We start from the raw sequence: 12,798 nt of genomic DNA, 5'->3' as shown, positions 1-12,798 counted from the left end.
ACTGTGATGAGAAATCATCTTTTATCATCTGCCTCCTTCATTCCTAACAAGGGGACAACTATGAATGAAGTTGGTTGAGATTTTACAGCATTGCCAGCAAATCTCCTTTGGAAGTACGATGTAATTAGTTTTTTCTGTTAAAGAATGCTGTTAACTGTACCCAAAATCTCCCACCAAGATAAGAGTTGTAGTTACAAAAATTTCTTATTTCAGCCCAAATCAATAATAATCAAGAATTTCTCCAATTAGACAAATGAGCAAGTTCAGTTAAATGACTGGGCAAAAAAACTGGCCAAGCCCAGAGTAGTAGAGAATGGTGCCACATCCAGCTGGGCACTAGTGGGGTTCCCCAGAGTTTGGGATTGGGGTCACACCTATTTAATATCTTTATCATTTACTTGAATGAGGGGATCAATCATTGAGGGCACTCTCAGTAAGTTTGCAGTGACACCAGTTTGGGCAGGAGTGTTGCCCTCCTGGAGGGCAGGAAGGCCACAACAACCCCCTGCAGCACTCCAGGCTGGGGCAGAGGGTCTGGAAAAGCTGCCTGGCAGAAAAGAACCTGGGGTGCTGGCCAGCAGTGGCTGAACATGAGCTCAGGTGGCCAAGGAGGTCAATGGCACCTGGCTTGTACCAGCACTGATGTGACCAGCAGGACTGGGCGGTGACTGTCCCCTGTGCTGGGCGCTGGTGAGGCACCTCAAATCCTGGACTGAGTTTTGGGCTCCTCATGACAAGAAAAACATTGAGATGCTGGAGCTTCTCCAGAGAAGGGAACGGAGCTGGGGAAGGGTCTGGAGCACAAGTCAGATGAGGAGCAGCTGAGGAGGTTCAGCCTGGAGAAAAGGAGGTTCAGGAGTGACCTTACTGCCCTGCCCAGCTCCCTGAGAGGAGGTTGTAGCCAAGTAAGGTTTGGTCTCTTCTCTCAAGGAACAAGCAACAGGATAAGAGAAAATGGTCTCAGGTTGTACCAAGGAGGTTTAGATTCAACATTAGGCAAGATTTCTTCATTGAAAGTGTTGTCAAGCATCTGAGCAGGCTGTTCAGGGAAGTGGTGAGGTCACCAGCCCTGGAGGGATTTAAAAGGTGTGTCAGTGTGGCACCTGGAGACATGGCTTAGTGGTGAACTTGACGGTGCTGGGTTAGTGGTTGGACTCTGTGATCTTTCTTAGAGCTCTTTTCCAATTCAAACAGTTCTATGATTCAAGACTAATAATTTAGTAATCTAACTAATAATTGAAAAGGAGGGGAGACAAATAGTGGTGAGGCAAGACGTTCCATTCCTGTTGTATTTGGGGAGGTAACAGCATGTGAGTGTAGGGATGGTGCCTTCTTACGACACATGGTTGCCTTCATTTGGGATGGTAACAAGTCAAAGGACATGAGAAGACCTGGCTTTCCTGCTGTTCCCTCTGTTCTTGCTCACTGGGCACAGCTGCCAGTCAGACGGAATTTGCAAACTCTAAATGAGCTTTGATAGAAGAAGTGGTCGTTTGGGGAAAGCACTTGACTGAGACTTGCTCTTAACTTTGAGAGAAAGAATACCCAGAAGGTTGTGAGATTTGGCTGCATCACAGCTGAATGCTCCTTGTCATTCTGCTTCTGAATCCTGGAAATGTAACATTTTGGATTCTGTGTGCGTATGAATGTACACTATTGTGTGTTTGGTAAGGACCAGTACTGCAAAAGACATTGCTAGCATTTACAGAAGTTAAGTCAATTTATACACTTGGGAGGTAGTGACATTTTTACTCTAAAACAGCTATGTTTGGTAGCCAGCAGCTACTTCTCTGGATGTTTGTTGTGTTTATTTGACATATGGTGTTTTACAGTAATTTGTTAAGATGTCCCTTTTCAGTTGCTCCTTCCTGTGTTAACACTGTGTATGCTTGTGCTGGTTGGTAGCTATTACCCTGTTTAGCTTGAATTGGGACAGGACAGTTGGATATGTTCACCAAAAGGGTATGGTGTCCCTCAGGATGTATTATCTTCCTGCTGATATTTGTGTATCTTCTTAGCCCAGCTTGCATTGTGCTGCTTTTAAAGCTCTTTTGGAAGCAAACTCCAGTATGTAGAGTCATATACTCACAATTTTATAAGCTAAACATATAATATGCATATCATGAGACTCATAGCTCTATTTCTTTTGTGAAATAATATTCATTATCTCCATTGGGGTGATTTTTGTTTGTATCCAAACAATCCCCTCAGCAATGTGTTGGGCTGTTTGTGCTCTGTGGGGAGAAACAGTAAGCTGCATTCTTCCCCCTTCAGGCCTGTCCAAACCATTGGGAAGTTTTCAGCCAGCAAAGCACAACCAAAGTGGTGCTTCCATTACTAAGGACAGAACCACAGGAGACTCTTTCATCCAGTTGCTTTCCATGTGAGCTGCCTATAGTGTCAGTGTTATTAAAGCAGATGTATTTGTGCAGGATAGATAAGGATCAGTGTTTTGAATTTTGACCTGTTTAATTGGCAAGGCAAAAATAAAGAGGTTTTGGTTACTTCATTTTCAAAACTAGCAGAAAAGTGGCACTTAAACATTAAGTTTTTCCACCACTGTTCAATGTTGCAGGGAGGGAATGACTCTGAAAGAAGTTTATGACAGGTTTTAATCCTTTAATGGATTTTTAATCTATGTTGGAATCCAGTAAAATTAGTTTAATGTCTGATTGCTTGGCAGCAAATTGGGTCTAACATATGCTAATTGTCATATCACATGAGTTCAAAAGTGTTTATTTCCATTTCCTCCTGTTTCAGGATTTTTTGTTTTCCTCTTGTTTTTGCTCATGTTCAAATTTCTTTGGTAAACTGTAGGTAGCATAAGTAATACTTCCTCATCCCTGGTGTAATTATCACTGCTGGAGGCGGGGTAGGGAATAAAGAGGAACAAACCTTTGTGGAATACTTCCTTTTTCTAAACCTGAACCTCAGATTTTAAGTCCAGGTTTGAAGAGGGAGAAGGATGAGGCATCAAAAGCAAGCTCCCAGACCTATGTGATTTTTTGTGCTGACATGCAGAACTGTGACCCAAGGCAGAGTTAAGTTGTGTTTACTTTGTGGTCTGGTGATGCCAGTGTGTGATGTGGCTGGTGTCTGTCTCACAGGGGATGGTGGGCTGCCCTGGGCTGCTGCTGCTGATGGGAAAGCTCATTTCCTGAGCAGGGACACAGCTGAAGGCAGTGAATCATTCCCCTGTAAGGAAATGTGCTTCTCTGGGAGGCAGAGAGAGGAGTGTGTGTGGATGGGGTGATACTGAGGAAATAGGATAAAATTAGACCTTTTAACATTTGGAAAAATTGCAATTTTCCTCATCCTGAAAGAAGAAAATATTATTTATGAGCCATTCTAGTCTATTTCTGAGGGATACTCTTCAAGGAGGTGAGCCATAGCTCAATGACCAAAGCCACAGCTTGCCTGCAAAGAGTGACAGTGACTGAGCTTTCCTTGTGAGGGGAATAGCTCCATGCCTCTTCACTCCTCTCTGTTCCACTGCTTCTGTTTATGTAATTTAGTCTTGATTTATTACATAACTTCTTCTCTGGCACCTGTGTATGACAGGAGCTTAAATTCCAGAGGGATCTTCCAGTTATCTTTGTCTTTCCTGCTTGGGAATTGGCTCACATCTTGACATAGTTTGGGTGTTCTTGAAGAGAAGGCTTGGCACACCTCTCCCATGAGCTGACTTTTCAAACTTATCTTTTGGAATTTGAAAATGGTTATCATTAATGCAATGTAGGCAAGTCTTTCCCAAATTAACCTGCTGTATAAAATATATTGAATGTAATTTGGAATCCTGACACACTGTGCCCTACTATTGAGTTTTCCCCAGTATTTGAAATATTTTCTTAGGGTTTTATTCCTTATACAGGTTTTGGTTGTTTTTTCTATAGCTGTAGCACCAAGGGCAAAACATGTAAAAAGATTCAAAATCACTCAAATGCTGTTTGCTTTAAAAAAACACAGTGATCAGGGAAGGAGAGTTTTCCTTTAGCAGGTAATGCAAGTGCCATTTATATAGAATTTGACAAAGCTAAAAACATAGATGGAGATTCTGTGAAGTAAGAGAATTTTTTTTGTTATTTTGTGATGGTGTTAGTCCAGATGTCAGTAATTACTGGAAGCAAAACTGATCACATGCTTCTTACTTCAGGTAGCCTGAACTTTTATGCAGTAACATACAAATTGCTCTTCTATGATGGCTCACTGGTGAGGATATTTTGAGTATTTGAAAGAAGAGAGTTGACTTACAGGAAGTCAATTTCTGCTTTAATATGATTAAACAAAATTGTCCTTAGAAGCACCGCATCAGTGATTAGGCAAATAATTATATACCTAAATACAAACACAAAAACATTTGCCTATTTCTGCTGGCTGTGTCCAGGGCTGAAGAACCTCACAAGTTCTGTGGGGAAGGGAGTGCTGGCATCTTCTGGAGAGTTCAGCTTTTCTTTAAGGGTCACAAACCATTGCCACTGCCAGCAGCAGGGTGTTCCCACAACCCTCCCGAGGTGCAGGAGAGAAGGACCCTGTGGCTGGGCAGCTCGCTCAGCAGGTGATGGATGCTCAGGTTGTGTAAGGAGCTGCAGATGCTGCCATTGACTCACGCTGGTTCTTTTTGTTCGGATCACAGTGGGAGCCAGGCCTTACGTAATGTTCATTGTCACATTCTCAGTGCCAGCACTGTCATGTCAGCAAAGGGGAAGGATTAGCTCTCCCTTTTCTTTCTTTATGAGTTGATTTTATGGTTTTTTGCGGTGGGTTTTTTTGTTGTTGGTTGTGTTTTGTTTTTTTTTTTTTTTATTTCTCCCACCCTTTCTTGCAGCAGCTTTTGTTGTTCATGTTGTCAGGGAACAACCAGATTCAGGCTGGTTTTAGTTTTGAGGTGCCTTTTAGGAGGGAAATTGTTAGCCTGGAGAGAATGAAAGAGCAGGTCCTGCAACTCTCAAAACTGATACATGGATGTGTTTCTAAAAGCAGTCTGTTATTTTATTTCTCTCAGTTCCTGTTCCCCACAAATCACAGTGGGCTCCTTAATACTCACATGAAGTGTGGGTGAAGACTAGATCCATTGTCTAATATTTATGTGGAGTGGGGAGAAGCACACTTGCCTTCCTCAGAAGGGTGGTCCAGGACAAGCAGATGCTCCCCAATTTATGATTTCACAGGCTGCTTCTTTTTCCTTCAGTTTAATATTCCTGTGGAGAACACATCAGTTAGAGGGTATCAATGCTACTTAGTTTGTTTGTAATTTGAACAAGATAAAATTGAGGAGAATTGTTTTATTCCTTCCCAGCCAGCAGCCCGTGGCTACCAGTTAGCTGTGAGTCACAGCAGAGAAACTGCATAGCTGGAGTCTCAACAGTCTCAGGCTGCAAAGGAAGAAGGGATTTAAATCACGAAGTAACCAATAAAGGATGGCTTTAAATGCTACATGGGAGGAATAAGTTCTTTTTGATTTTTCAGTAAACACTTCTTTGTTTTGTTTAAAGCATATAGGGGTCTGCTGGCAAAATTGTTGGCTCCTTTTTGAAAAAATACTTATCCTTTTAGTGATTCCCTGACACCATTTTTTTACGTAATCATTTAATAGGGGTTTTAATATGTTGCATAATGTAAATTAGAGAAATCCTAGTGTTTATTAGAATCAAACTTTAAAACCACTGATTTCAGGTTTATTTCTTACTAGATTTTTAAGTAGGATAGAGAAATATTAATTGTTATTTTGCAAGAGCATTGCAGTTGTCGCTTGCAAACTATTACAAGACTTTATCATAGAGAAGCTTAAGCTCATAGTTCCTTTACTTATGCAGTTGTGTGCTTTATAGTAATGTTCTGCTAGATACTGAAGGCTGCCTGTGAGGTACCAAAATGGTGCTAGTAGTAATCTTAACACAACGATGAGATTTCCCCTGAGGAACCAGCACTTACCTTCATACACATCCAGTTTGGAGTGTTTGTGTGTGAACTGAGTGTATTAAGAGCAATGTTATGGCCCCAACCAACCATTTTACTCTTTTGCTGCCAAACAAAAAAGAAAAACATAAAAGGAAATTATTATTGCCATAAAACATTATTGTGTTACAAACAGCGAAGAGTGTTATGCAGTACAGACTTGGAAATATCTGTTTTTATTAAACTGTCTATGCAAATCCTCTTGCGATTTGCCAGGGTGCTTGATCCTTTTCCTATGGCCTGGCACCACAATGGCCAGTGTGAAGTCTTGGTTACAAAACAGGCTTTAAGGAACAAATCTTGATGAGTCCCAGATATTGGGCTTGGCTAGAGGTTGGAGAGGTGATGGAATCCTCTTTACTGTTCAGCACTGGAGCAGCATTAGTGTTAAACCTGCCCTTTCTGGAGGGATTTGTATGGGATGGTTGTGTACTCAGGAATGAGCATGTCCTGTGCCTAAATCACTTGTGTTGTAGTAGACAAAGAGCTTCTGTAAAGTCCCTTTGGCTTTTCTGGCTTTCTATAAGTACAGGGGAGCCCTGCTTCTTCTCCTCAAGTGTGGAAGGACTCTATGCTGCCTTGTCCTGCATCCTAGCTTTTTACTGGATGGTATCTGTAATAGTTAATTAAATAATGGTTTAGTATTTACAGTGCTAGTGGATCCTCTGATGGAAGTGATGTACAGAAATGCCCCAAGTCCCCACAGCCCCTGATGATTGCTGTTTCACTTAACAGTTTGGCTCATGGCATACACAACCCTGCTGTGAACAACTATCGTGTAGAAGGGGGAAAGTTGCTTTCACATTTCTCTCTCAACTTTATATGTGAGAAGTGATTTTAAAGCTTTGCAGAGTGAAAGAAAAAACGTGAGGACAACAGATATGTGTCCAAATTCTCAAGGTTTCCTCACCTAGAAGTGAGCCTCCTTTCTGTGCAGGCTTGAGGAGGAGGCAATCATCAGCACATGGCATTTACTTACTATCTGAAATGTTCTACCTTAAAAAAGCAGAACCCAAAAAACTTCAGAACTATTTTTATCTTTGTTGAAAGATTGGATATAATACATGAGAGAGGCTGTCTTGGATGTTAATTTGATGTGCAGTTGATGGCAGGGTTTAACTTCTGGGTAGGATAAACATGACAGCTCTTTTTTCCTCCCTGAGTAAGCAAGAGGAATTTTTCCAAGTGTTTCCCCCTAAGATCCCAGTCCGGTTTCTCAGCAGCCTCACCATTGTTGAGGCATTGTGCTGGAAGGTTGAATATCTGCTGTAAGGGTGGTGCAGAGGGTTTGATTTGGATTTTTTGGGACTCTAACCCTCCTGAGACACACATCCCGCTCGGGGCCAGCTCCCGGCCGACCTGTGCCCAGTGGCAGGTAATCAGTTTATCTCCCGCAAAGTGCCCTTCCTCCAGCGATTAAACACTGAGCGCAGTGCCTGCGTGTGCAAAGGCAGGAGATGGGGCAGGTTGGAATAACTCAGCCATAAAACAGTAGCGGCAGCCACAATCTGGCCCTGTTGTGTAATTCCCCTTGGTGGGAGGCTCCGAACTGGGTCAGATCGGTGTGAGAAACGAGGGCAGGCTCGGGCTGTGCACCGCGTACCTGCTGCCACCAGGCAGGGTGGGAGCCTCCCGGGCTGGGACCAGCAGGGGAGGGAAGGGACGGAGACAAAGGCAGTGGGCACGGAGGAGTTAACAATCTTTGTTTCACTCAGCTCTGCGAGATTTAATTAAGTTTTTCCAAAAGCTTCTGTTTGACTCTCCTGCATATGGCCGGGGCTGCCGAGCGGGTGTCAGGAGTTGGCTTATACAGAACGTGTACTTGCTGCTAAACAAAAATAAAGCTTTGATTCGAGCCCTCTTGTGCTCCAGTCTGAGGGAGAACTGCTCTCTACTGGGTTTGATTTTATCTAAAGAAACACAGGCACCCATATCCTTGCCTTTAAATGATTTTAAGGTTCTGGGACAAATGACAGGACATGGGAGGATGACACACAGGAGGATACTGATGGGAGAAGCTGTATCATGTGTCATTCTTTGACCTGGAGCGTTTAGTGACATTACAGCACTTCTGCTTTTGCTATTTGTAGAGGAGAGTTCATTCCTGCCGTGTTAGCAGTGTTTGTGTTTCTTTGGTTGGTTGGTTCTATGTAAAATAAAAAATAAGCCACTGTTTTGAAATACACATAGACTTTTAGCACAACATTTGTTGGGAAAAACTTCTGATAATAGATGGCTTTGTGCATGCAGTCCTTGACTGAAGTCACCAGACATCAGAAAACAAGGGATGCTGGAGGTGACCGTGTTGCAGCAGCCTGACAGCAACTGGGCTTGTACCTGCAGACCACAGAAGCTGAATTAATATCTTTGGCTTGTGTAAACTGGCACAGTTCCACTTGAGCTAATTCAGGTTTTGGCCTTTGCCATCTGCTTGACCAAGTCAACTTATTCTGTGTGACATGTGTACTAGTGGAGGGACTTCAGTTGTCTCTGCCTGGTGGTACTGGTGGTAAAGTGCTCCTGGGACTGAGTGGTGAAAGGCTTCCTGTTCCAAAGCAAATCTCCGCAATGCCTTCTCTTCCCTGTGTTTTTCTTTCTTTCTGACACTCTTCAATGTTATTAAGGAGCTGAGAGGGGCAGAGCAGGAGCTGATGACTTCAGCTGGAATAATTCAGCATACTCAACAGTTAGATTTTCAGACCTGCTACAGGGCTTTAAAACCTTCAGGTTTCTGAGTTAATCTGGTAACTGCTGAAACACAGCTGAAAATGACATTTAAGTGTTAAATTAAATGAAATTTGATTATAGATATTTGAGCTGCCTTATCTGCTTAGAATAATTTTTCCTTTTTGTTTTTAAGTGGATGATTAGTTCTCAAACATTTTATAGTTTACAGTGGAAATGTGGTATAAGTAGGGGGCAGTGGGAAGTGAGTGATGAGGAAATGTTTCCTTCATCTTTCTTTAAAGGTTTCCGGAGAGTGTGTGGGTAGTAATTCTTCTGCAGCGTGATCTTTGAATACATCCTTTGCTTATATTCCTTAAGATCAAGATGCCTTCTTTATATTCCTTTCTTGGTTGTATTTCTTTTCATCCATCTTATGCAGTTCACTTAGGATCGTTCTGTGTGTATGGAAGAGGAGTGCTCAGGAGTACCCATCACTGACCAGAAGTAACAGTGTGTGATCTGAACAAATAAGCTGGTGACTTTGTGGTTGCCCTGGCCCTCTCTTGAGGCTTTATTTTTGTGTTCTACCACAATTTCTGCTGTGATGCACTGGAGTGATGTAACAGAAGTTATGCACAGCCAGCCCCAGTTCTTGTCCTTGAGAGAAAGGAAATGCAAATTTTGTCTGATCCATTCTTTCTTTGTGTTTACTTTTCTTTCTGCCCTGTTTTACAATGGGAGCTCAACCTTTACAACTGGATCTTTGTTGTTTTCTGCCCGAAATATGAAGGTAACAGTGTTTTTGTTGTGTGGATGGATCAGAGGCTTCAGCCAGGCTATGATGAGGAGCCAGGTGATCTTTGCAGTGGGTACAGCTGAGGCAGGAAGGGGTTTCTGTCTCTGAGCCACAACTGCACACTGCAATGGTGTCTACAGGGATCAGGGTAACAGGTATCCAGAGGGGATGCTGACACTGATCCTTTTTTTATGCTTCCTGTTTGGATGTAGTGTTCCGAAATCATTTACATAATTTATTAATTTTTGCATCTCTGAATAATCAGACGTTGATACCAGGAGTCTTCCTGCTGTGTGCATGTCAAGGACATCAATGAAGAGATGGAGATTCTTCAATGCTGGCCTGTATCATTATGATCCATTTCTTAGGGCATCTGTTTTCTCCACAGGATTTTGTGCTTTGTCTGATATCTAAGTCTGTTATTTAAAATGCTGATTTGGTTTTTATGTGCAGTAATGCTGCTATGGTGTTGAGCCTTGAGGCTCAAAGGTTGGGATTTACTGGGCTCATGTTCCTCTTTTGTGTCCTTGCAGGGCTGCCTCACGGTAGAACATGAGCAGGTAATGCACAAGGAGCACCACTGGGAATCATGTCAGACGAGTCAATCTCAGGGAGTGATCCGGACCTGGACCCGGACTTGGAGCAGGAGGATATGGAAGAGGAGGAGGAGGAAGATGAGGAGGAGGCGATGGAGGAGGACAATGATGGGGATGACGAGGAGGATTTACTTGATGAAAGTGGTGAGTGAATGGAGTTGGGAATATACTGTTGCCTTGTGAAGGCTGACCTAGAACAGAGGCTAGACAGAGTCAAAGAATAAAGTAGGGATTTATTAAAAGGCCTTGATGGATACACCTAGGGCAGCACAAGAGCCCAGCCCAAGATAAACCCAAAATGGTCACAAAATGGGCGATTGGTCATGAGGTCTCTCACTTTTGTAAGTTCTGCTCCATTTGCATATTGGAGTTAATTGTCCAATTATAGCTTTAGGTTATGAAGTTCCATCCTTGTTTTTCTCTCTTCAGTCCACATTGTTTATGCTACTGGGCCTGAAATTTGGGTGGTTGTCCTTGGTCCCAAGCTAGGAGAGGAATTATTTTGTGTCCCTGCTCTGTGAAGACAGCTCACCATCCCTTAGGTATGAGCTCAGAACTACACATTAAAGCAGCACAGAATCTGAAAAATATAAAAGCTAAAATCTAAGATATTCATACATTGCTATAGAAAACTGGTTGTCACCCCTTGGGAAATTGTGTAAGGGTTAGGATTTGTCCAGCACTTGGTAGGGAGAGGTCCTTATTTTGCTGTTTAGTTTAAATAGGTATTTAACTTATATTAAATATGGTCTCCTGGCCAAAAAATATTTCCATCATGAAAACAAGCCACAAGTATAAATTGTAAAGAGGATAGAATTTTTAAAAGAGCTAAAAATTTTGGGAAAGCAATTATATAAAGAAGTAAATAAGTCAATTTATAATTACTTGTATTATTTAAAGGATGTTGTGAAAATGTTTATGTCATTGGCTTGTCCCATACGTAAACAATTTGATGGATGCTATGGACAATTATTGCTTATTCACAGCAATCATCTTTAACAGCTGGAAAATGTTCTTTTCTGCCAGCATACAGGTTGGCTTCTCCTTTGTTTTACAAATGAAAGATGGAAGTGCTAAGTAAGTTGTCACCTTCTGTCCTCACCTAGTTCTACCTGCCCTACTGTCTTCTTCAGGAGAGGAACAATTTAGGTCAGGGCTAATACAGGTATCTGTGGGCTTGTGCTGTGCAGGTTACATTTGGTGTTACTAGATAACTGTTCTGGGTCACAGCATGATCCTAGAAATGTTTGTTGGTCCAGAAGGGCTGATGTTCTAGGGCACATAGAACAGGAATGCAGAGCTCAGGTGGGAATTCCTCATGCTGAATTTGCCATCAAACTCTATGTACCACAAAACTGTAGCCAGAGCCTAAGGGGATGCTCTATTTGCTTCCTTTAAAATTGCAATTTTTAGTAACTTCAAAGGGTATGCAGGTATTTGAATACACCTACCTAAACCAACTGAGAGTATTCTTCCTTTTCTTAGCATAGAATATGTAAAAAACAGTTACTTCTCTCTTCTTCTAGTTACTAAAGAATTTTTGGCTTAAAAATAAATTGTTGTCCTCAAGTGTTGCTTGTTTTGTTGTTATATTCCTTCAGCCAAGTGCTACTTGAAGATGCTGTTTTGATTTTAAATGCTTTTATAAAAATGTTTACACAAAAACAAACGCATTCCTTTTTTTTATTCACATGATGGCTTTTTCTAATGAGAAAGTAGCAGAAATGGAAGTGTTGGTTCAGGTAAGAAACAAGGGAATTCCCAATATCAACACAGAGAAGAGCTACAAGGTGACGGATTGCTGTCTCAGAGACTGGTGATGATGTCGCTTTGTTCGCAGGACCCTGCAGCCAGTGGAGCAGGAGGAAGTGTGAGGTGGTTGCCAAACTTCTCTTAACAGAAGGGAGTGTCTGTATGTTATGTCCAAGTGGGTCACTCCCACTATTCCACTAGTCTATTATCATAGACTTATTGTGCTTTATCATCAACATCTGTATTATTGTGAGTGGATACTCACAGTTGTCAGGATTATTCTTTCCAAAGCAAACAAAATCAATGTAGATATACAGAACATTGTGAACTGCTAATGACAGCTGTTTATTTTCATGTTAAAAAACTAGAAACGTGTTTATGTTTTATACTTTTGTAGTGACTCTTTTAAAAAAATCAACAAATGTAGAAAATAATGAGAAATAGTAAAAAGAATTTACATAAAACTAACATAAAGTATTTTTATGGTTGTTCATTAGATACAAGGGAAAACTTCCATGAGCTGAGCAAAGCTAGATTGCCTCTGAGGTTTCTGATTGTTCCGCTTTAGTTCTGTCTGCCACAACATCAGAATGCTTTCTGGGTGCTTAGATGTATAATTATTATCTTCTATGGAGGTGTCCAGTCTGCTTTTCCTGATACCTCCTGACAGCTACACACTGCCTCCAAAATGTCACTTGGCATCTCTATCACCTTAGATCTCATATACACCAGTCTCCTGCTCTTTAGCATATGAAATATAACCAACTTCTGAATTAAGAGGTTCATTTTATTTTGCCCATCTGATGTTTGTAGTCCCGTGGCTTTGTAGACTAACCTCATTCATAAATATCATATTTGGAACAGACAGTTTTATTCATAAGAAGGGATGCTGTGCTCTAATGTTTATATTATGAAGCTTGTAAAAGGATTAATTTTAATAACTTCTGTTAAAATTTTGTTCTCCCTATTCCCAGCTGTGCTGTTCTCCTCCCCTCCTGGAATTGTGGTTGTTCTGATCCCACTGGGGATCCT

At 41.6% G+C, this 12,798-nt stretch overlaps 1 protein-coding gene across 3 annotated transcripts in view; it reads left to right on the top strand.

The window, feature by feature from the left end:
• RAD54L2 (RAD54 like 2) overlaps positions 1–12,798 on the top strand; it is a 66,874-nt gene that overhangs the window by 11,828 nt on the left and 42,248 nt on the right. For all 3 annotated transcript variants that reach the window (XM_021529165.2, XM_021529164.2, XM_021529167.3), the window contains exon 2: positions 9,952–10,158. In XM_021529165.2, coding sequence (XP_021384840.2) covers positions 10,008–10,158 — 151 coding nt within the window. In that variant the 5' untranslated portion in view covers positions 9,952–10,007. The remainder of the gene's footprint in view (positions 1–9,951; positions 10,159–12,798) is intronic.

Source organism: Lonchura striata, chromosome 12 (assembly GCF_046129695.1).
Source record: "Lonchura striata isolate bLonStr1 chromosome 12, bLonStr1.mat, whole genome shotgun sequence".
Classification (NCBI taxonomy): domain Eukaryota; kingdom Metazoa; phylum Chordata; class Aves; order Passeriformes; family Estrildidae; genus Lonchura; species Lonchura striata.
The sequence above is the reverse complement of the archived record's forward strand: the minus strand, read 5'-3'. Positions and strand labels throughout refer to the sequence as shown.